General features: G+C 42.6%; 1 protein-coding gene across 1 annotated transcript in view; it reads left to right on the top strand.

Moving 5' to 3' along the window:
• The window catches only part of PTCHD1 (patched domain containing 1), a 51,453-nt gene extending 30,612 nt beyond the window's left edge, over positions 1–20,841 (top strand). Inside the window, exons 2-3 of the mRNA XM_028122541.1 lie at positions 6,710–7,370; positions 19,187–20,841. Of these exons, the coding sequence (XP_027978342.1) occupies positions 6,710–7,370; positions 19,187–20,841 (2,316 nt within the window). The remainder of the gene's footprint in view (positions 1–6,709; positions 7,371–19,186) is intronic.
• Positions 20,842–24,717: the final 3,876 nt, after the last annotated feature.

The raw sequence follows: 24,717 nt of genomic DNA, 5'->3' as shown, positions 1-24,717 counted from the left end.
GCTCTTTGGGACTTTTCTTTGCCTCTTGGCCAATCAGCTTTAACATTCTCCCATTTCTGAGGGCATCCTGTCCTCTTAGAGATATTCAGCAAAACTCATGACCCACAAACTTGCTCTACCAGAGCTTACTCCTGACCGTGCAAGTCAAGTGAGGACAATGGGATTAAAAGATAACCACTCTAATCAGAAAGTTTAACATAACACATTTCCAGGGGTCTTCATGATATCAAGGAATTTTTTAAATTAAGACCACATGAAAATTTCCCCCAGACTATGCAAATAGAGGTTACGGGACCTCTGCCTCACCACATAGTCTTTCTCCTCCAGACCAATGTGGAATTGGGCCAAAGCTGCAAGGAGATATTATACTTGCCTTTTCCTCCATCATTACTGTTTTTTGTTTCTAAAATCTCAGATTTATTCGCTTCAGATCGAAAGCTGCATTGCTTTTTCAGCCAAGGCTGCAAAGACAAACAGCCTGTTTGGGGAATTACAATGTGGGGCTCTCTTGGCTGCTTTTTAGTGTCAACATCAGCAGCAAGAGTGTTTACCCCCTGGCGGGAAAGCAAGGAGAACAACAGACACATGCCACTCTCCCAGAGCTCCACTACACAACAGTATTGACAGAGGCACCCATTTGTCTTGTGACACTAGAGCAGGTCAGGCCAACACTGGGCACACATGTACAGAAGAAGCGTGTAGACAGATAGTCACTTGTTTGGCTACATCCACAGCTTAAATTTGGTGTCCTCCAAACATGTAATGTTTCAAAGGCAGAATGATATTTCTGTTCACTTATTAAGGGATGACTAACTTGCTTTTGGCTGCACTACAAATGAATCACGGTAACAATCCCCAACTTGCGACTTCTGGTGTTCTGATGTAATGCATTTCTATTAAAAGAAGAGGAAAGAGAGTGGGTGAGAGTGAGATCATGCAAAGACAGAACATAACACCAAGGGAGCTAGTGTAATTGATGAACTGCCGAGACCAGGTCCATCCACTTCAAGGTGTTTTCTCGTGTCCTGGGTGAGGATCCCTTGCCAGTCGGTTCCTACCCATTTACAGCTGCAGAATATAGACCCAGATTAAGACGTGGAATTTGGAGGGATTCAACGAAGAAAAGATTTCATTTGGGGGTGAAAACCAGATATTCCTTGAAAGCATTTTTAAAGCAATTTTGATTTAGTGTCACTTTGAAGGTAATTACTTGGGGGCAAATGATGTAAGTTAGAAAGGCTAACTAACGACCTCCCTTTTTAAAGTGTTTTAATGGGGGTGCCCGGCTGGCTGGCTCAGCAGGCAGAGCAAGCAACTCTTGATCTCAGGGTTGTAAGTTCAAGCTCCAGGTTAGGTGTAGAGATTACTTCAAAATAAAATCTTTAAAAAATGTTTTAACGAGTGCAACTTATTTGTGACAGTCAGAAGGAGGGGGTAGGAAGGCGAGGCAAGGAAAGGAAGGCAGCTGATAAAGACTGACTCCCCCTAGGGAGCTGGGGACCCTCACCTCCTGCTGCTCTCTCCTCACAGGCGAGGTTGCTGGGGAAAGCTTGATGCTGCTCCCAGAGCCAGTTAATTGCCCTGCCTGGCAGAGTGGCCGTCTGGCCTTGACTCTACCCTTTGTCAATAAAAAACAAATACAAAGAGGAGCTGAAAGGTTTTGTAGAAGATCCTGTGAACCCACAGGTATTTTTCCTATGTTAATCATCACTCAGGAGCAGACACTTCCTTCCTCCCAGATCCCTTCTGTACTCTCTACAAGGTGCCCCTGCTGTCTTCTGAGGAAGATCTGAGTGTGCCAAGGAGAGGCAGAGAGGAAATTAGACTCTGGCCTGTCGTGACCGGCAGCCTACACTGGCTTTGTCCCAGGCTCTGGCAGAAGGGGATTAGAAGAGCCAGTGCCTCCCCAGTAACGGGAAATCACTCAGAGAAGGGAGTCTTTTTTTTTTTTTTCAGTAAACCTATTTTCCCTACCCTGTGGTTTTCTTTCTGGGTTTCATCTACTATCAGATCTGTCATTGACCTAAAAAGAACTTCAGTGTGTTGGAAAAGCATACTTCAAGCTGCTATAATAAATCTCAAATTGATATTTATGAAGTTAACTTTCTCTCACCTTGCATCTGATCGTATAGTATGTGGATGTCACTCATCTTAGAATTATGTCGTGTTAGAACCAAAAGGGTCTGTCCGTAAAGATTAGCTAAACCAACCTCCTGTTTTTTACTGATAAATCTGAGACCTGAAGGAATGACATTCCTAGGGTCTCTGACATTCCCACGGAAGCAGTGGAAGCAGCGGAAGCCAGACTTGAAGCCAGAAGTTCTTATTACTGGATTCCATTGTGTCCCACAGCCTTTCTTCTTGGTAAGCCTGTCTGTGAAAAGTTTTATCTGGCAACTACAGAGGCTGGACAGAGAATAAGAAAAGTCAGGAAGCTCCAAGCCCATCCCCTTTGCTACCTATTAGTATTGCCACGTAATGCTGCCATCTACAGATGAGGTTCGGCTGTTTGGATTACGTGTGGTCTCTCTTAATGGACCCCAGATCCCCAAGTATGGCCATCCCACAGCTCAATCACAGCCATGGCCAGTCATGTGAACCTGGTGAGCTGACAGCGCTTCACCCCTCCCCAAATCCTCTTAGTCCTCATTCAAAGTTGTGCTGGGCTAGGGCCACGCATCCCGCTACCCCCAAGATCCTACCTCTGCCCTTTACTCACTGGGTCAGTGTAGGTGACCTATTGACATCCTTGAGGCCTCAACTGCTCCGGCTATAAAATGAGGATAATCCTTTAATCATTTCCATTGAGTCTTATATTGAATAAATTGTTAAAACTGTAAAGAGTACTTAGCAGTACTAGTACTGCTAGTGCTTAGCAGAGTAGTACTATTACTGTTATCATTCTTAACCTGAGGGGTGATGAGAGCAAAGAAGCTAACAACTGAAATGGTATGTTCAGAGCCTGGGAATGAATCTCAATTTAACATTCAGTTCTGGCCTCTTTGGCAGCAAATACAGAATAGAAAATATTGTGATCAGGATCGACATTGGATTGGGCTTTACTAGTACAAAGTGTTTGGCATTGTCCACTGTTAGAATATTCCCTTTGTTTCGAATGCTGTATCTTTTCTGTGATTTTCCATGTGTGAGCATGAGCACACTAAATTCAGGGAAATTATCCTATTATTGACAACACGGTAGATTTGATGAGTATTTATTGAATGTGTGTTGAGTGAATAATCTAGAATCTATACATAGTTATGGAAACATGGATTATGTGTTGATTTACATGACAGATTCAGACTGTATTAAGGGTCAGGACTATTGCTTTGTGTCACTTTCCCTTGTTTTTTCTGAGGGTCTCTTACCAAGCTCAATAATAAGCTTGTGTGGGGGCGCCTGGGTGGCTCACTCAGTTAAGCAGCTGCCTTCGGCTCAGGTCATGATCCCAGAGTCCTGGGATCGAGCCCCACATCAGGCTCCCTACTCAGTGGGGAGCCTGCTTCTCCCTCTCCCTCTGCCTACCTCTCTGCCTACTTGTGCTCTCTCTCCAACTCTCTGTCAAATAAATAAAATCTTTAAAAAAAAACAAGCTTGTGTGGCTGGAGGTTGTCCGTTTCGTAGACAGAGGTGTCTTAGTCACCATTTCACTATCATGCTTTCATGTTTTCCTGGCTTGCTTTCCCCTTTCTGGCCCCAAGAGAAAACATTAATTTAAAGACAAAGATGAAGTCACCATAAATTAACCTGTCATCATTTTCATCTTCCTTTCCCAGTGCAGAAATTTAAAGTAAGTATACAGGAAAAAAAGAGAGAGAGAGAGCATAGCTTCAATCTCTGGCTTCCCTTTTTCCCTGGGAATATATCTAAGAATGCCTACTAATGTGTCTGCTGTCCTAAGTGGGGATCCCTTAGGAAAGTAAATCAGGGCATTCTAAAACCCTAACAGGGTGATATCCAGGTAGCATGTGCAGCATACCTGCCGAAGGCTATGCAGGCAGCCAAGAATACATCGCGTGCGTGCTTGATACGCAGTCATAAGAACCAAAGATCAGAACTGAGGAGTTCCGGTTCTTCTGCATGCCTCTTATTATCCTCTCATCTCTTATCCCACAGTAGAATCCCACAGATGCCTCCTGCCAGGTGGGTGGCCACAGCCAACACTCCCTCTATGGATGCTTCTGCCACTCAGAAGCAAGAGTGACACACGCTCTACCCACCTCTCCATTGGCAATTCAAAGCAGCTGCGTCTCACGGCAGCTGTGGTGCTGAGAATTAAGAAACGTTCCTTCTCAAACTTTACTAAGGTCTGCTTTCCCAAGTCTCCCTCCTATGATCTGGTGGTACAGGAGTTAACAGGGTGTCTGCTTTCTTTGGTCTGTGGTCCCAAGGATCGGAGCAGCAGATCTGCAGAGTTGGCAGATCACTAAATAGTTTATAACTCCCCACCCAGCAGGGCATGGTCGCCTTAGAGAATGGATGGAAAATATCCCCTTGCTATAACTGGGTTTGGCCCTGTGGCTTAACACCATCTTATTTGGCAATCTTTCTCTTGACATATTTAGTAATCACTCTAAGGGAGATTTATTAGACTGTTCATAGGAACAAACAATGCACTAAATATTACACATATGCATGCTTTCAATACCACTCCTTTTCTAGCCTATTCTGAATCTTTCCCCAAAGTCTTTCTTTCAACACTTAATCAAAACTCTCTCTTGTCTTTAAATTCCTCTCGTTTCTTCTCTCCCCTAAAATAACTTTATATTTGGGATTTTTTTTTTTTGTAGTTAGAAGTTCTTTTAATCAAAATTCACTGGGCCATACTTAGAGAAGAATGGATAAAAAGACACAGAGTTTAAAATCATTGAAGACATTTTGTTCATCATTAATCCCAAAGCACCAAAGCAAAAATTAAGCAGATGGTAAGAGTTTTGTGAAAATAATCTCTTCGGTATCTCTGGGAGATCAAGAGTGTGTGTGTGTGTGTGTGTGTGTGTGTGTGTGTGAGTGAAGGAAAGAACTCAAAATTATTTCAGCCAAACATAATATGGTGAAGTGTTTCCTGAACCTGACGGTTGGTGCCCATGAGGAGATGTGGGGGAGGGTGCGCTGAGAATTAGGATTAACAACTCATGCTCTATGCTAACTAAAGGACTTTGCCAGCTGGTACCCCTCCGACATTTTCAAAAAGCATAATAAATATCCCACTCACCCTGGCACATGCACAGCAAAATGTCTTCACAAATAATCCATCTAGAGCAGATGTAAGAGAAAATATATCAGGGTCATGGAGACGCTCAGAAGGTTATGAGTTATAATGGCACAGTCACGGTGTAGAACTGGATGTTAAACTTCCTTCCCTTTGCATATGAAATGTTTTTCTTCATTCATTAGATACACAGTGGCTATCTCTGCTCCTGCGAGAGCCCACTCAGTGGGAGGCACAGGCACACTCATTTACTGAACACTCAATTACATGTCTACCGCTGGCCTCATGTTGCAGACTGGACTCATTTTACAGAGAAAAGGGCTTATTTTCTCACCTTAGACTGTAGAGTACATATACTCCTACATATCTGAACTTGAGCACTTGTGATTTTTTAGGCCACCTTAGCACTTGGGCAGGGCAAGCCCCAATTTAACCATTAGTTGCTAGCAAGAACTTTGACTCAACTCCCGGCATTGTTAGCCTAGAGGTCTGTGGTCAGGGGTTAGGAGCACAGGTGTTGGAGCCAGGCTGCCTGGGATAGCCTAGCTCTCTCTTTCTCTTACAATGTGTGCGACCTTGGGCAAGCAACCGTCTGTTTCCTCATCTGTAAAATGAGCCTAGTACTTGTACCCACATCGTAGTTTCTTGTAAGGGTGAAGTGGGTTAATCTGCATAAAGGGCCTAGAATTGTGCCTGGCATATGGTAGGAGTTGTTAAATGAGCGCTTGTATTCCTAGTGTCCGCTTTGATCACAGGTGTATGGAGCCTGAACATGGCGAATCTGACTTGGGGTGAGGTGTATAGAATAAATCCCACTGTGCTCCTTTAGCGTGACCGCCATATAGCCCAGCCAGACTCTTGCAGTTACGTCTCCCCTCCCATATAAGCAGACAAGGAAAGCCAGAGAATATGAGGTCCCTCAAGGTGAGCCTCTTTTCTTTTATGGCACCAAGTGACTGAATTGGATGGGGAAGTCATTTAGGGGCCCTAGAAATTGGCAGCAGAGGATGGGCTTCCACAAGAAGTCGTACCTTAGTTCACCTGGTACATTACATCTTCAAGACGGTGGTCGTATGTGAGATTTTCAGACATTTATAGACCAACTGAGTCACAAATAAAGAAGAGAACATGTGGAAATAATGCTGGTGCTTTGACCCAGCTCGTCTCAAACTGTACCTTTATCAGAATCCTCTGGAGAGCTTGTGAAAACCCAGATTCCCGGGCCCCACCCCAGAGATTTCTAATTTACCAGGTCTGAGGTAGAGTCTGACAGTTTTCATCTCTGACAAGTTCCCAAGTTGTGCTGATGCTGGTTTTGCATCCTTACTACCTATTTCTATCATAAGGTTATAACATTTCATTTGAACTCTTCAACTTGGAGATGACCCAAGTGACTCCACCACCCCAAATAGAGATATTTGAATCCACAGAGCTAATATCATGCATTGATGTCTTATTTTTAATAATAAATTGACTTTCATTTTTTTTCTCCCATAGTTGCATGCTGCTGTGACCAGGATCCAGGTTCCAAGGCCTGGTTTTAATTACACATTCGCCCACATATGTATCCTGAATAATGATAAGACTTGCATCGTGGATGACATAGTGCATGTTCTGGAGGAGCTAAAGAATGCTCGGGCCACCAACCGGACCAATTTTGCTATCACATACCCGATCACTCACTTAAAGGATGGGAGGGCAGTGTACAACGGACACCAGCTTGGAGGCGTCACTGTGCACAGCAAGGACCGGGTAAAATCCGCAGAGGCCGTCCAGCTCACCTACTACCTGCAGTCAATCAACAGTCTCAATGACATGGTGGCTGAGAGGTGGGAGTCCAGCTTCTGCGACACTGTCCGACTGTTCCAGAAATCCAATAGCAAAGTCAAAATGTACCCTTACACGTCCTCCTCACTGAGGGAAGATTTCCAGAAGACCAGCCGTGTATCGGAACGTTACCTGGTCACCAGCCTGATCCTGGTGGTCACCATGGCCATCCTGTGCTGCTCAATGCAGGACTGCGTCCGCAGCAAACCCTGGCTGGGCCTGCTCGGGTTGGTGACCATAACCCTGGCCACTCTCACCGCGGCCGGAATCATCAATCTTACTGGTGGGAAATACAATTCCACCTTCCTGGGAGTCCCTTTCGTCATGCTAGGTAATTACTGCCCTTCGTTTTGTTTTTATTTCCTCCTGCTGCTGGTGGTGACTGGTTCCCTAAAAGGCAAGGAGTAGCCATCTCATGACTTTGTTTTGTCTATCATGTCTTCTTTTTGCCCAAAAGTCCTGGGACCAATTCTATAATGTGCTGGCCATTGGCAAGGGGCAACCTCACTTGGTAAATATGCCCTAAGTCCCAAGCCCTGGGTCCCAGCCCTGGTTCTCCAGTAAGGAGTGGTATGGCATTCAGCACATATTAATCTTCTCTGGTTCCCCAGTGTCTTAGGTGGGGCTTCCCCTGAAGCAGACCCTGAGACAAGGATTTAGATGTAAGTCGTTAATTTAGGAGGTGAGCCCAGGAAGCCCCTGCGTGGGAGTGAGAATGTGAGTCAGGGAAGGAAGACAATTCAGGCTATGTTAATGGGCAGGTTACTGCTTTAGGCTCTGGTGGCTCAATCCCACTGGGGACCTTTGGGAGACTTAACAGAACACACCTCAGAGAGGTCCTCCTTGAGGGGTGAGGAAGCTGCAAGCTGGGCCATGTACCCAGAAACCCTGTGTATGAGTCATTGACGGCTCTCCCCGGGGAAGACTGAACACATTCCTGCAGCTGCAAAAATCCCCCAGGTGGATGGTGTTTGTCGTGAGAAGCCTTCCCTGAGCTCCAGAATAGTGACTAGGAGGGCACACAGGTTCGGCACTGACAGGGTCTGCTACCCTCCATTTCCCCACCCTATGGATGGAATGGATGTGAATATCACAAAAAAGGGACATGATAAATGTACAAAAACCTTGAAAGCAACAAGTGAGAAATAAATAAGAAGGTATCTTTTTTCCTGTCCTTGCTATAAACTCAGGGGAATGTTTTAAAATGACGGTGTGAGAATCCCAGTATATTCTCTCTTAGGGGCTGCAAGAATTTCCTATTAGAGATAACGGTGAAAACAAAGCCAGTGTGGTTATAATACAGTGTCAGTTGCTCTGTTCATCTGGTATTGAAGATGGCATACCCAGCAAGCCTGATGGCAGGCTTCCTGTGGGCCAAGGGTTCCAGGGGCTCGCTTGTCCCTTTTCTGTGGCCACTTCTCATCAATTCCTTTAGCAAAATTAAAATGTCATTTGGAATCAGATACTGACATGACAAATGAAGTTGTATTTTTCATTGAATGAGATAAGAACTATGGTTGAGTTCATTAGAATGCCTAATGCCCTGTTTAGGGGTAGCAGAAAGAAAGAAAAGAATATACTCAGATCTCAGCTGCCTTTCAGTTAAATGATAAGCAGAGTGGCAGGGCTGCAAGGTCGCAGAATGACATGCTGCCCTCCAGGCTCTGAGGCCTGTGGGAATGCAGACCTGGGCAATAAAAACATATATGGTAGCTCCTGGGAAAGGGGGCGCTGTGGAGATGGAGCAAGTCCTACATTCACCAGGTCACTTTGCTCATCACTGCCAAACACAACAGAGAAGGGGGCTGCCATACTTCCTCCTGAAGTCAGTCCCTTAAGAAGGAAGCATAAGAAGCCTCCTGAACCCCAAGACGATGTGCACTGATGGTGGGCTCCACGGCAGTTCCTTGAAGACTCAGTGCAACTGGGTAGTAGCTTCCATGGAGGCTTGAGTCAAGGTTTCTTTAAATGAAGATGTTTTGCCCATGATTAGTCCCACGCTTGGGTTTTATTTTTTAGCTTTTCATTTTAAAAATGCAGTGGTTTTTGTTGTGACTGTTTTTGCGGGAGGAAGAAAAAACAGGAATAAGGAAGGAGTGGGGGACTGAAGGGAGGCAGTGGGTTTCTAAGATCAAGAAGAAAGAATGTCAAATCTAGAAAAAGGACTATTGGCCCAGGTTTGATGACACTCCCAAGTTGTGACCAGTGAGCCCCAAGTATGATACAGTATTTAAAACTTCCTAAAAACTAACTGCGTTAATTAAAATAAAACTTCAATATTTAGAGCTTCTTAAAATTATTTTCAAGTAAAACAACATAGCAATAGTCAAAACTTCTTAACATTAACCTCACAAAAAAATCAATTTCACCAAATAAAATGAAATAGCATATTCGAAACTTCTCTAAATTAATTTTATTAAGTAAACTAAGTTATGATATTTAAGATTTCTTAAAACTTCTTTTTGTACTTCCTAAAGAAGTTTTAAACATCGTAAATCAAAGGCAGCACAAAAAGGAATATACCAGCTAGGACTGGTGCAAGGAAGGATGTAAGAGATTGGACGATGTTAGCTGAGAATTGGCTTTAGAAAACAAATCCAGAAATAGTAGCGCCGCAACTCCCCAGACACCGAGGATCACTGAACTTGACGTCAAAGTTCAATTCAGAAAAATCTGGCGTTCATGGTGAAAGAGACCAAGTGCCGCAGGTACCCAATACTCCCTTGTTTGCAATTTGTGAGGAAAGTTATATGCATTGATTTGATGGCAGTTTTCCCTGCTGACAATCAGTATGCAAACTTTCTGCACATTTTAGCCCAAAGAGATCTATTACTTAGTCACAACATGAAAGGAAGCTATGCATTTTAGTAGCTAGGGCCCATCTGCAATAAATACTTTGCACCATGTAATGGGTGCTTACTATGCTCAGAAAGCCAACAGTGCCTGGATTTAGGATGGTCACCCTTCTGTGTTTCACAGATAAACTCTTTGTTCTCAGAATTTGATTATAAAATGAAATATAGGCAAGAGCATGTTCATAAATGTTGCGTTTAGGGCCCATGTTTAATTCTGGATTTTTGATGACCAGTCCCAAAATACCAATAAATATTTCAAACGACAAAGAAGAAATGCAGTGCTAAGGGTTTTGCACTATGAGTCAATAAACTGTCCAGTTTTAAAATTTGTCTATGACATAAAATGGCTATGCCTAAACTAAGATTTAAGCAAAATGTCTTGATTTTCCATGTTATATAAATACAATATCAAATAAAAATTTAAAACTATATGGCCTCATTTAAAAGGAAAAGTATCTCAGAAAAAAGGCTCTAATACAGAGATTTCCTTGGCCAACAACAGGTCCATAATGTGATAAACATTATATTTAAAATTCAGCAAACTAAACATTCTCAGTGTGATGCCGGTCACATAAGGCCAGATCCAGCCAAATGCCAAAATGGCAGTAGATTTAGAATGGAAAATTTTAAGACCACGTGTGTCAAGCAGTATTAACCTGACAAAATTCCAGAATAGGAAAGAATTTGGAAAAACTCTGAGAGTACGCCATAATGGGATGTGACTATGTGTTTCTAGCCAAGACGATACGTGACATCTCTGGCAATAAGAATATATCCTACACAGATGAATCATTTTGGCAATGATGTAAGCATAGATACATCATGATTTAGAATGTTTTTAATCAGTGTCATGCATATTAGACAATCCCACTTCTGCCAAAACCCCGTCCATATGAGTCAGATCAGTTTATTTAGAGCTGAAATCCTTAAAGGTCTACCGCATTATAAATGCCCATTGACATTTTTTAGTTACTATAAACTTGGAGAAGAGCTTCTATCATCCCGTTATGCATAAAGTACTATCCTTTTTTTCCAAACTGTATTAATATCAGGTACTGAAGTACTTGAGCTGCCATTTGTAAACACAGGACACTCATCATTTTAATCCATTATGGAACTTCCTTTAAAGGATGAGGATTTACACCATTGTCCTCCAGTTGGCTATGATTTAAGAAATTGGCAAAGATTTTGTGCATGCAAGCTCTCCTTAGAGGCTTACTATTTCCACAGCATTCCTGGTCAGACACAAATCAGGAAGGGAATGGAATGTTGAAGAATATAGAAGGGAACAGAAGGAAGAGTTCTTCCTTTTTCATCTGGAAGGTTTGTGGCTTCATGTACATTCTGACCAGCTGAAAGGGGAGAACCGAAGTTGTGGTGAAAGAGTTTCGATATTAGTTTGTAAGTGGTAATCTAATTTATAAGGGTTGCTTTGCATTTATCAAGATAAAAGAGCCATGGAGATCGGATGAGACGAAAAAATATTCTTCAAGAAAAATATTCTTCAAGCCCTTTCACAACACAGAGTGCTAACCACTATACGATCACAGTGAGCTACTGGGGATTTACAGCCCTTTCAAATGTTTGGGACTTTTGAGAGGGTCAAATACCACATCCAGGGTACCCTCTTCCTTCTGAATTATCAAGCCAGGCCACTCAAATTCAAGGATGGGAAAGGAAGAAAGGATGTAATTAAGTGCTAGGAGAATAATAGCAGGGGCATTTGGTACCTTTCAGGTATATTCTAAGATTATCTGTATTTACCAGAAACCAGAAGATCAGGTTCAGTTTTCCAAGAATTTGTTCTCATTTGATGCCACCTGGAATATAATGCAGAATATGGAGCTCAGGCTTTGAAGAGGTGAAAGTTCTTGTGCAGGAAATTTAGTTCTGAGAAATCAGAACTCTTATTTTTGTTCTAAACTCAAGCAAACCTGAAAGGTTTTGTTTTCAGGTTGAGCTGGTATATTTCTTTTTTTTTTTTAAGTAATCCCTATGCCCATTGTGGGGCTCAAAACTCAGGACCCCCAAATTCAAGAGTCACATGCTCTACTGACTGAGCCAGCCAGGCACCCCATTCTGGCATATTTCTAAAATTATGAGACACATAGGGCAGGGAAATCAGCCAGATAATAATAAAGTTCAAACCATAAGAAATTGCCAATATTCAACTATTTTTGACCTACAAAATTAGTACCAATATCTAGCCCTTTTTGAACTACAAAGCAGTAATTTCTTATGGGTCAACCTAATATGTTATTGTACAAGTCCGTTATTTGCAACAATATGACAGTCTACATAATGGAGCAGAATGCTGTGGAAATACTCTGCTTGGATATAAATCACTAATTGGTTCGGTAATTTCTGGAGAAAAAAACCATGGTTGATAAGGGTTTTATTGTTCTCAGTTTTGTTTACATCTGATTTAAAATAAGACAGTAATTCCATACAATATTTTCAAAGTTTTTTCCCTGGATATCTTTTTTGTAATGTCTGACGGTCATTTGGGGACTGATTTACAAGGAGATTGTGCAATCTAGTTTTGTGGGTAGTTTTCACCCTTTTATTATGCTCCACCAATCATATTCCAGTACGGGGTGGGTGGGGAGAAATAGGTCTGGGGAGATGGAGCAAAACGTGTTTTATTGTTCTATTCTTAACCATAAAGGAGGACAAGAATAGGACTGAGGGGGCAGGTCCATGCGGAGCTCAGTAAGGCAGAGGAATGCAGTGACACTTCCTCCTTGACCCTGATCTCCGGGTATACTCTGGGTCGTCTAGCCCCACCTAGTCTAGGGACTGGTGGACCGGCAGATGTTACAAAGGTCAGGCAGCAAGAGGCAACGTCAGGACACTGAGCTGGTAAAAATAGACCATGAAGAAAAATACCTAGTTTGGTGTTGCATTTGGACCAGCATCTGAGAAAGTCACTGCTGGGACCAGGTAGTAGTGACCAGATGGGTCTATAGGAGCTCACAATGCAAGCAGATATACAGTCATCCTCAAGGAAATCCTGCATTTCACCTAAGCTACTTCAGCAGCCAAGAACCAAAATGCAGATGGAACCTAAGCGAGGGATTCTAGCCTCTCCTCTGCACTGATAGTGTAGTAGCACTCGCATTTCTCTTCCTTACCAGTAAAATAACTTTCAAATCGGCCTACTATTCATTGTATGTGTGTGTGTGTGTGTGTGTGCGCGCGCGCATGGTATATATGTAATATGTATTATGCAATAAGTTCATGTACATATATATGTATTTCATGTGTTTATAGCATTATGTAACATATATTGTTTGCATATTTGAGTATAAATACTATATATTTCCCTATTATGTAGTATATATTCACACATTTTATATGTAAATATATAAAATATGTTTGAATAGGATATGACATATATGTATATATTTATATATTACATATGTCTCTTATATGTAAAGATATTGCACAGTGACCATAGCATATACTGTGGGCCCCATTTACAGACACTGATTTTATATAGTGCCCACACACACTCAGTATCTAAATACCTTTCTTTCAACAAGGAAGAGCTATTAGCATATTCATTTCTTGGACTCTTATTTGCAGCTCTCTGATGAGGGAAAAGCATTTCTCAGATTAAAATCCAATGCTATGATTAGAATTGCCAAACTGTGACAAGTCTCTGGTAGAAAGCATAAGATGTGTGTATTTGCCCTGATGTGTGCATCCTTCTTAAATTAAGCAGAGTACACCTTCCTTTACTCTCACTCTTTTTTTTTTTTTTTTAAAGATTTTATTTATTTAATTGACAGAGAGAGACAGCGAGAGAGGGAACACAAGCAGGGGGAGTGGGAGAGGGAGAAGCAGGCTTCCCGCTGAGCAGGGAGCCCGATGTGGGGCTCGATCCCAGGACCCTGGGATCATGACCTGAGCCGAAGGCAGTCGCTTAATCAACTGAGCCACCCAGGCGCCCCCCTTTACTCTCACTCTTAACTGTGACACAAAACAGGCTGTGATAAACCAAACAATTCAGCATAGAAAATAAATGTTTATAACTAGCAAAGTGTAAATGTAACCCAATTAATGAACTTCTCCCTGAAAATAGATGTTACTCAACCCAGACATTCATACACTTCAAATTTCTTCCCAAAAAAACCAAAAATCATGAATTTATGGGGATGTCACTGAAAGTAAAGCATTTTAAGAACATGAGCTACTTAGTGAAGCTCATCTAAGAGTAAAATATGTTTTAGCAGATTTTGCTCATGCATTCATTATACTATGGATCTTCTAGAAGAATGTAGTAATTTTATTTCCACATAAGAAATTTGGCACTGCCCAGGCATTCTATAAATGGCTTCATTGTCTCCTGATATTAAATGTTTTTGCACTGAAACTAAAAGATCATCCATTAGCAAGCCATCCCTTTTCACCTCCTCATCTTCTCAGCTACTCCTTATGTTCTGGAACTCCAGATGAGGAAATCCTGCTAGTATGGAAAGGATGAAAATGTGAGTAGTGCCCAAAGGCATCAGCCTCTGTGCTATGTCACTGTGTGTTGGGGAAGGCAGGAGAATATGGGCCTGGAGAAAAATCTGCCTTACAGAATCCAGATGCACAAAATAGATCAATTTGCTTGTGATTATTCATTGACAAAAAAAATAAACAAATCACCCAGACTGCCTCTGATAGCAAAACCATTAAATACATTGAAAATATGATTCGTTTCATGAACAGCTTTCCAGAAGCACATCTACTGGGAAAAGTTGGGTTAACTCTCAACTATTCGTTGGTGGATTCCTGCATTAGTGGATTATAAACAACCCTGAAGGCTTTGGTCAGGCCCCAGAAAAGGGTCTGGGTGAGGATGAGATTTAATCTGCGAGTGTTCTTGAGCCTCACCCTAAGTGACTGGAGGATAGCCAGTTGAGGTTTTTCTACCATTAGTGTTATTTATCACTTGTGTTGCTTTTTCTCTTCATGGCTCCAAAGCCTGAAATTCATGTGCACATACAGATATAAAATCACTTGGAAAAGAAGGAAAACTATTAGCCTAAATTCTCTAGTATCTGATTTTACTAAATGACAGTCCCAAAGCCTACTGCTAATAAAACATTAATTGCACTCCTGGTACAAACTGTATCTGAACATTGGTGAAGAGCTCTACAGTCCTTATCCCAGGACCTGGCTAAAAGCCCCCACCGCTTCAAAGTGTTCACTCATGATTAATTAGAACTTGGGCCTGTACATGTATCCTGACACATACTGACACCCATGGAACTATACAGACACGCAGTGTGCCAAAATAGAAACAAACATCTTGCATGTGCTTTTAAAAGACAAGTGAATACTTTAAAAGCTTCTTTATCTTAAGAATTTGATAGAATCAATATGTGGTGTTTAACAGTTCCCTTTGGCAACTCTTCAGCCTTGAACACTTTAACTGTAAGACAGGGAAGCTGTGGGATATTGATCAGTTCCTGGCGTGCTCAGGATAGTCTTTACTTCCGGGTCTTGAGCTATGGACCTGCCATTGGGATGTGGAGCCCTGGCTCCTATAACCACCACAGGGCCTCTGGTCACCAAAGGCTAAGTCTGTTTGGAACTTCAGGTTTGGGTAGCTCCCTATGTGAGTGCTGCTACGAGGGAGTGCTCGTGAACAGTCTTGCAACATTGGAGATGGATAATGGTCCCTTGCTGAAATAATGCTTTGCGCCAATGACATACGCCCCTTGGTCAGATTTAATAGAGAGGCTTACGGAGTTCCGACTTCGTAGAGAAAAATTTAAAAACTGAAGTGCAAAGAAGACAGCAATATTTCTGCTTTTAAAGCATCTTTTAAAAATAGGGGAAATGATAGCCAAACCTCTGAAAAGTATCTTCCATCCACATGCAGTATCTGTTTGCCTACATCTGTGAGATTTGGCCTCAGAGTCCTGTTTACTGGACCTCAGCCCCAAAACTAAGAGGTGATGGATGATGGTGACACTAAAGAAGGGAGGCACCTGCTGAGAGAGGAAAGTGGAGAGGAACGGAACCTACCAAAACCTTTCTCCCCTGCCTTTTCTTGATTTCACTGGCCCATTTCTGAAGTGGCTACAAGAGTTAAGGCCAGGGCTGGCTGAAGGAAAAACTGCAAAGGATTTAGTCTCTGTGAAATCCACCTACCTATAATTTCCTCTTCACTGCCTCCCCATCTCCAGCCTCTGTCCCACCCCCCACCCCCAGACTGAAGGGAAGCTGCTTCAGTACACCACTGTCCTGGAGGGGTCTGCATTTATAAGAACACCCTCGAAGGCCAAAACCAAAGGTAATTTGGCTATAATTATGGGCAGAGTAGGCATTCTGGGGAGTTGTGGGAGCAGGCAGGGTATTCGTCATGTCCTAGGACTCCCAGAATATGACTCCCCTTGAGTCCAGGCCAGGAAACAGAGACCCCGTCGTTCAGCTTTCCTTTAGGGTAACAGACTGACCTCTTCAACATAATTACCCAGCTGTGAATCAGGTCTAGCTGCAGTGAGGCGCCCCAGGCTGTTAATCCCCAGGAGGCACCTCCAGCTCTGTTGGCACTCGTCCTTCTCTTGACTGACTGAACTGCGGGAAGGAGGCCCAGTTATGGTGTCCGCAGTTGTCCCTGAAATCCAAAGAGCTCTTCAAAGACACTGCACACCTCCAGTTTGGAATTTAGGGTATAGGCATCTATCTGCCAGAAAGGTGTGGCTTGAGAAACAAGAATTTGGCCTTATATCAGGAAGGATAGTGGGGGCCTTTGGAGGCAAGACCAACAATGACTAGCAACAAATTCTGAATGATCTGGTAGAATGTATTCTTTCTTGGGGCCTCCTCTTCTTGCCTCTACGAATGTCCACATGTACACCCCTGTAGGGAGAGGAGAGAAGGAAAGGCGTAGTTTCCAACAGCCCCTAAGAATGAAATAAAAATTCTCTCTGGAGCTGCCCCCAGAACCAAGAGCATATGCAAAGAGAGTCAGGACTCAATAAAAATGATCAAACTGTAGAAGGACAAGGCATTTAAGATGCAGCAACAGAACTCAGGAGATAAGCTCAAAGCCTATTTCCATCTTTCCTTGAGTTTGATTATTTTCATTCTGGACCCTCAAGCCTCACTCTCTTCACCTAATAGCTCTGTTAATTCCAATTCTTTTCATCACTTAGCCTCTAAGACTACTCAACAGCATGGTAAGAAATGGATTCTTAGGGTATTTTCCAACAAGAGTCAGGGTCAGATAATGTCGTAAAACATCCCACCCAGCCCCCAACACCTTTTCTGGTGCCCCTCTAATGCACTGCACGACTAATTCTAATCCTGCTATATGCCTTCTTATGTTCTTACCATATTTAATGACTCAGTACTAAAGCCCTGTTTTAAAACATTTTTCTTGTTTCTAGCATGTAAATACTATTAAAAAAATCTTCATTTGCCATTTTCAGGGAAACTTTAGTGTGTTTTATCCAAGAGAATTTAGTCTACTTGGCCCCAGATGAAATGGTCAGTATTGTTTGCCCAGGGTGCAGACACCTTGGAGATATTAATCCTCCTTTTATGCTCATTGTCCTGGAATTGGTTACTTTTAATAAAAGGTCTGTCAATCCTTCCTGAGAACAATGTGGAAACAAACTTAACAAATAGTCTTCCCTTCTGAGACTAGATGTTAACTTTCTAAAACATAATTAAGCAGATGCCAGTCAATGAGTGCACTTTTGACTTCAGGTCTGGGGAGTTTAGGTGCCTCCAATTTAGTAGGGGTCACAGTGCTAGTTATCTAATTGACAGTCTCTACCTGCCCTCTCAAGTGGCTGCAGAACGATGCTCAGTAAATTAAGATAAATGCCAAATCCTTCTGAGGAAACAGGTCTATATCACGACTATGGAATGGGCATTCAGGTTTGAGACTGAGCAAGACTTCACAATAAGGATATAAATACCAGCCTGGGCACAAGGGAAGATGTTCACCCAGTTATTGTACACACAAAATAACAGTGACTCACTTCACTCAGCATTACGCTTGGCCAGAGATTTTTAATTCCTTTTTAAAAACAAGACTATTGTACCACCGGGTAGAGATTTTATTATCCTCAATAATGGGATTGAATATGCCAAGGCATAGAAGGAGAAAATTAGATCTGCTGATCCCAGTGCCAAGATAGGGGTTACTGAAAGCCACAACAGGTCACTTCCGGTGGGCTTTTCAATGTCACAGTGGCCTGGAAACCCAGGAGAGCCAGGCAGAGTGTCTGCCTCCAAGCAGGAGAGGTGGGGGAAGTCTAGCTAGATCCAGCCTCAAGCACTAGAATGGAGTGAAAACATGGGCACTTAGTGTACCTCTGCTATTCCAGTGCTTCTGGAATACTAACCAAGGAGGCCAAGGCACTAAGTAGTTAAGGAAAAAGGTTATTGATCTGGCTCTCCTCGTCAGACGCCATTGCCAAATAGTGCAGAGAAACCAGCAGAGTCAGCCCCTGCTTGATACATCATCTACGAACAAGCAAAATTGGTCAAACAGATCCCTGAAGACAAAATGCAAGCTATACACCTACAAGTGGAATTTTGATTTTTATCAGTTGCAGGGAGAGTTTGTGTGAATCATGTTCCATCTTCCACATTTCCTATTCACTCAAACTCAGTGCTACTTATTGTGCTTCCCTCTATGTCTCAGATTTCTTGCTCCCTGGACTGATACTTGGTGGGGGCGGGGGGCATGGGGAAGAGGCTGTGATTTAGGTTCCCGTCAAGACTCAAATTAAATACAGTGCCTCCTTCTCCCTAAAGCCTTCCACTTGGCCAAACTTAGAGGAGATGATGAGACATTAACTCAGAACCCTCTGCCCACTACCTTCCTCTGTGCTGACTTCCAGCCAGACTTGTGGGGATGACAAGCCAAGCGGTGAGTGGCCAGGAACCTTCTCTGGAGTGTTCCACCAACCAGGGGAAACACAAACTCTGCAAGCTGCATCCACAGCCCTAACCTCTCGCTGTATATAATCCCCAAGGGACAGACGCCAGTCTACTTGGCTTCCATAGGCAAAAGTCCACCCCGCATTCTTAAGCCAGAAGGGAGCATGAAGATCTTAGCCCCTTGATCTTCTCTTTCACTTGCCATTACCATTTAGGATTCACTAAAATACAGGGCTCTCTCCCACAGGAGAAATTCTTGGCATTTACAAACTGTCACCACCAAGGCTGGTTGTATTTCCCTTGACCCAGTAGTTGCCCATGACCAAGTTAGTTCCTCTCTTTCAAGAGGTTACTCCCTTCAAATTTTTGATCTGGTCTTTTTCTGCCCCCTCAGGTCATGGATTATATGGGACTTTTGAAATGTTATCCTCCTGGAGGAAAACTAGAGAAGACCAACATGTTAAAGAGAGAACTGCAGCAGTCTATGCAGACTCCATGCTCTCCTTTTCTCTCACCACTGCCATGTACCTGGTCACCTTTGGCATAGGGGCCAGCCCTTTCACGAACATTGAGGCAGCCAGGATTTTCTGCTGCAATTCCTGTATTGCAATCTTCTTCAACTACCTCTATGTACTCTCGTTTTATGGTTCCAGCCTGGTATTCACTGGCTACATAGAAAACAATTACCAGCATAGTATCTTCTGTAGAAAAGTCCCAAAGCCCGAGGCATTGCAGGAGAAGCCGGCATGGTACAGGTTTCTCCTGACAGCCAGATTCAGCGAGGACACAACCGACGGCGAGGAAGCGAATACTTACGAGAGTCACCTATTGGTATGTTTCCTCAAACGCTATTACTGTGACTGGATAACCAACACCTATGTCAAGCCTTTTGTAGTTCTCTTTTACCTTATTTATATTTCCTTTGCCTTAATGGGCTATCTGCAGGTCAGTGAAGGGTCAGACCTTAGTAACATCGTAGCAACTGCGACGCAAACCATTGAGTACACTACTGCCCAGCAAAAGTACTTTAGTAACTACAGTCCGGTGATTGGGTTTTATATATACGAGTCCATAGAATACTGGAACACTAGTGTCCAAGAAGATGTGCTAGAATACACCAAGGGGTTCGTGCGGATATCCTGGTTTGAGAGCTATTTAAATTACCTTCGGAAACTCAATGTGTCTACTGGCTTACCTAAGAAAAACTTCACAGACATGTTGAGGAATTCCTTCCTGAAAGCTCCCCAGTTTTCACATTTTCAAGAGGACATCATCTTCTCTAAAAAGTACAATGATGAGGTTGATGTAGTGGCCTCCAGAATGTTTCTGGTGGCCAAGACCATGGAAACTAACAGAGAAGAACTCTATGATCTCCTGGAGACCCTCAGGAGACTTTCTGTCACCTCCAAGGTGAAGTTCATTGTCTTCAACCCATCCTTCGTGTATATGGATCGATATGCCTCCTCTCTGGGAGCCCCCCTGCACAACTCCTGCATCAGTGCTTTGTTCCTGCTCTTCTTCTCGGCATTTCTGGTTGCAGATTCTCTGATTAATGTATGGCTCACTCTAACGGTTGTGTCCGTGGAGTTTGGAGTTATAGGTTTCATGACATTATGGAAAGTAGAACTGGACTGCATCTCTGTGCTATGCTTAATTTATGGAATTAACTACACAATTGACAATTGTGCTCCACTGTTATCCACATTCGTTCTGGGCAAGGATTTCACAAGAACTAAATGGGTAAAGAATGCCCTGGAAGTGCACGGGGTAGCTATTTTACAGAGCTACCTCTGCTATATCGTTGGTCTGATTCCTCTCGCAGCTGTGCCTTCAAATCTGACCTGTACACTGTTCAGGTGCTTGTTTTTAATAGCATTTGTCACCTTCTTTCACTGCTTTGCCATTTTACCTGTGATACTGACTTTCCTGCCACCCTCTAAGAAAAAAAGGAAAGAGAAGAAAAATCCTGAAAACCGGGAGGAAATTGAATGTGTGGAAATGGTGGATATTGACAGTACCCGAGTGGTTGACCAAATTACAACAGTGTGATAGAGTCTGCTTGTATATTTTCACCCTAGGTCTTATTGAGAGCAAAGAGATTATGTTAATGAAACAAATTCAAAGTTGTTCTTTCTTTTTTAAGATACAGACATTGCCAAAGTAAATGACAAGGGGGGAAATGGGCATTGCATATTTTCAGTCTTTAAAACAAAAGGATTGCTACCAGAAATAATTTACACACACACACACACACACACACACACACACACACACACACACACACACACACGTCTCTTAAACTAAGATCAAATAGAAGAAAGCTTATTAGCAAGCAGAATCCTATTTTATTCACACTGCAGATGTTGCTGATATTGTGACAAAAACCTACTGATTGAAAGGTCAGCTGCCAAGGCAGAAATAGCTTTAAGCATTGTTCAAACAATAAAGCTTCCAGAACTTCTGCAGAGCAGTAGCTCCAGGCAGAGTCTGTGGTTTGAGATCTTAGCTGTCTCATCTAGCTCCCCAGCACCCCAAGAAGATGCTTTCAAAAATTCTGGCCAGGAAAAGCAAGCCACAGCCTTGGAAGTGACCCATGGTAGAGTGGCCATCACCTGTGGAATGAAATTGAGTGATCCCTAAATTCACCCAGGTGAGGCAGTTTTGTTGTCTAGAATGAATCCATCATAGCCCCCCATCAGTATACTTTGAGCATTTGTATGATTTGGTGAATACACCTTTAAACCAATGACAGCCCCAGCACTGCAGAGTTGTAGCAATTCTATTTTGGAATATCTTGTTGCTTGTCACCAAACGGATCTGCTTTATTAGTTACAGCTCTTGGCAGGAGGCTCTGAGTACCCCAAACTGCAGAGCCAAACCCAAATACCTGGCAGGATTGAGGAAAAGCTGGTGTCAACTTGAACCCAGAGGCAGTGTCTCCATTTTAACAAAAAATACAGCCAGCTGGTACAGCTGTTTGTGGTTTGACCCTACATGCAGTTTTTGCGTGGATGCCCAGAAACAACATCTGCCTGTGCATAGCTCAGGAAGGAGAAATGAACACTGAAATGGTTATCTGCCATAGCTTTCAACTGGTAGAGCCTGTCTGCCTTCACTATGAGACATGGCTGCTCAGAGACACAGAGGAGAAAAGGAAGTTCTTTGGTGAGTGTTAAGTCCCAAAACTGAGAAACTTCGTAGAAGTGCCCGCAGGGAGATGAAGGACGGAAGTGGAGATAGATGGAAATGACTGGAAGATGTAATCACAAATACACAATTATCAATGATGGCAGTCAAACATTCCTGCTAAGCTGGCTGCACTTTCATCTTCCTGGTACCCCCCCAACCCCCAACACTTTTGCTGGTGCCCGTCTAATGCGCTGCATGGCCCTTCTGTACATTAACGAGCCTAGATGTTTATACTGTTGATTGCAGTATTTACAGGCTCTAAACGGAAACACTTTGATTGGAAGTGGCTGTGTATGCTGCCCTAGACCCCTGCATTTCTTTATGTCTATAAAAATGAAGCTAATTCCTGGTCACATTTGAGGCAAATGTCTACAGTATTTTTCCCTTTTAGAGATGTAGCTTATTCAGACATCTATAGTGGTAAGCATTTCCCCAAAGCACCTTTGCTCTCTGGACCTTAGCGAATGTACTGTGCAACTCCCCCATCCTCCGCACAGGAGGAAACTGAGACCTAGGAGAATAAAGCGACTCAGCCAGGGTCACACCACTAGAGTGTTTCCATCATTTTAGCATGCCTAAGACAGGGCAGGCCACTTTAAGATTTTCCCTTAAGAGGGCTATTACTCCCTTCAAAGTACATTTCCAAGGAAAGAACATAGGACTTTATTGGCCACAAGGCAGACTTTTTTTTTTAATGTCTGGGTAATGTTTGGGATTTAGGTTTGCCATTGTCTTTCCAAACAGCAAAAATGCCCAAATGATTCAGATGTAACTGCACCAAGTGCAAACCTGTGCTTTCTATTTCCTGTACTGTTGTTCACACAGTTCTCAATACATAGCTAGTGCATTACACACTTGTTCAGTCTCTCCTGCAGACACACTAAGCGATCATACCAACGTGTTATGCACTCAACTAGAAGATAATGAGCTTTAATCTGAGGACAAGTACAGTCCTCGAAAAAGGGCAAGTTCGCATAATAGACCTGCAATCAATTCTCTCTCCAAGGGGCCTGCAACTAGGCTATTATTTATAAAACACAGCCGAAGAGGGGATTGGTTTTATTCTTAAATCATATGTTGCTAAATCATTTTCTGAACAGTGTGTTCTAAATCAGCCATTGATTTAGTGTCGGCCACGTGGAGCACCTCGGGTTAAAGCGACTCCACAACACTGATACAACACACACACCAATTAAATGGATTTTGTTGAGAATTTAATCATTCAATTTGGTCAACCAGAATGACTTGCTGTGGAACTTTGTTTTATGACAGATAGTAGTTTTCCAACTTGATTGAGTCTCTGTATACCTTGGAATATTGTATTTTTAAATGAAGGGCATTTTCAACCTTGTCAACTTCCCTTTTCAGCACTTGAAATCAAGGCTTATGGAATTCTGACTGTGGAATGATTTTTTTTTTTAACTAGGGGACTCTGCATGCCAAGATTTATTATTTATTGTTAGATCATTATTATTTACTTGTTAATGATTATTGCTCTGACAGCATCAGTTTAGCCCCACCATGGAGAAGACACTTCAGAAGCAACTCCAAATCACATTCCCATAAAATTTAAGTCTTTACTTCATGAAGTTTTACTTTTTCAATTGTTATAAAGAGGGAAGGAACAAGCCTAGCAAACACTTGCAAAAGTTTTATCTTTCAATTAATTCCAACCAAGACATTGATGTTCACTTTACCAAAGAAACTTATTTGGTTGGTTTTGAGTTGGTGTTTGTTTACCAAAGAAAACATTCCATTCATCAAAAATATTTCTCCTGGTCAACTAAAAAACTGTGACACTTGGGCGTTTTTGGCCAGTCATTGTGAAAAAAAGAAAAGTCAGGGTCAGGGTGATATTCTTTCACTGAACAGAACTCCGCAGAAAATGTAAATTCGCAAGAAACTTGGGGTTTGCAAGAAAGAAAATGATACCGGAACAGGGCATTATTGTTTAGCCCTATACCAATGGTACAACAAGTACCATGAGGGCTCTTCGGGCTAAAAGGAGGACATTTTCTCCACAGAAAAAAATAAGACTAACCCTCATGAAGCTCCCTCTTCATTGTTCCAGCTCCTAAGTTTTGTTTTGGTTTGATTTTGGGTTTGGGGGTTTTGTTCTGCTTTGGTTTGGTTTGTAGTGTTTGTTTGTGTTTGCTTGTTCTGCTCCCGTCTTTCCTACCATTTTTACCCCCTCAATTTTCACTCAGAAAGGAGGTAATCAGATGCCATCCTCCATGGCTATGGCTATTTATGCAATATGCTGCTCTAAATGAGGCCCTTAATAACCCTGTTATTTTAACTAACCACCACCCAGTTGTTCTAAGTGGCACTCCAGGACCACGGCACCACTTTCCTCCAGCCCCCCGCAGTGGAGCGTGGCTGGGTCTATCTCAAGAACAGGTGGGTGGGGCAGCCACACTAGGGGTGTGGCAGAGGCAGAGCCTCTTGAACACAAATGGTATCCTCCTCAGAATGGCTTTATTCCTTTGGATCCTATTAAAGTAGCCCTGCAGCTTGTAGTAGTGTTTGAACTCTGTGACTCTCTGTTTTCTCATCTGCAAAATGGGAATGATAACAGTAACTATCTCTAAATTCAGCAAATACATACTGAGTGCCTAATATCACCCAGATATTGTTCTAGAGACTGGGGACAGAGCAGTGAACAGATCAAATATACCAGCCCTGGGAGAGTCTACATTTGAGTGATGTTGCAGATTTACTGTGAGGGGCAAGGGA

Source organism: Eumetopias jubatus, unplaced genomic scaffold (assembly GCF_037043125.1).
Source record: "Eumetopias jubatus isolate StellerSeaLion01/CBP00866 unplaced genomic scaffold, mEumJub1_p1.0 scaffold_11, whole genome shotgun sequence".
NCBI classification, from domain to species: domain Eukaryota; kingdom Metazoa; phylum Chordata; class Mammalia; order Carnivora; family Otariidae; genus Eumetopias; species Eumetopias jubatus.
This window is presented reverse-complemented; position numbering and strand designations above follow the sequence as displayed.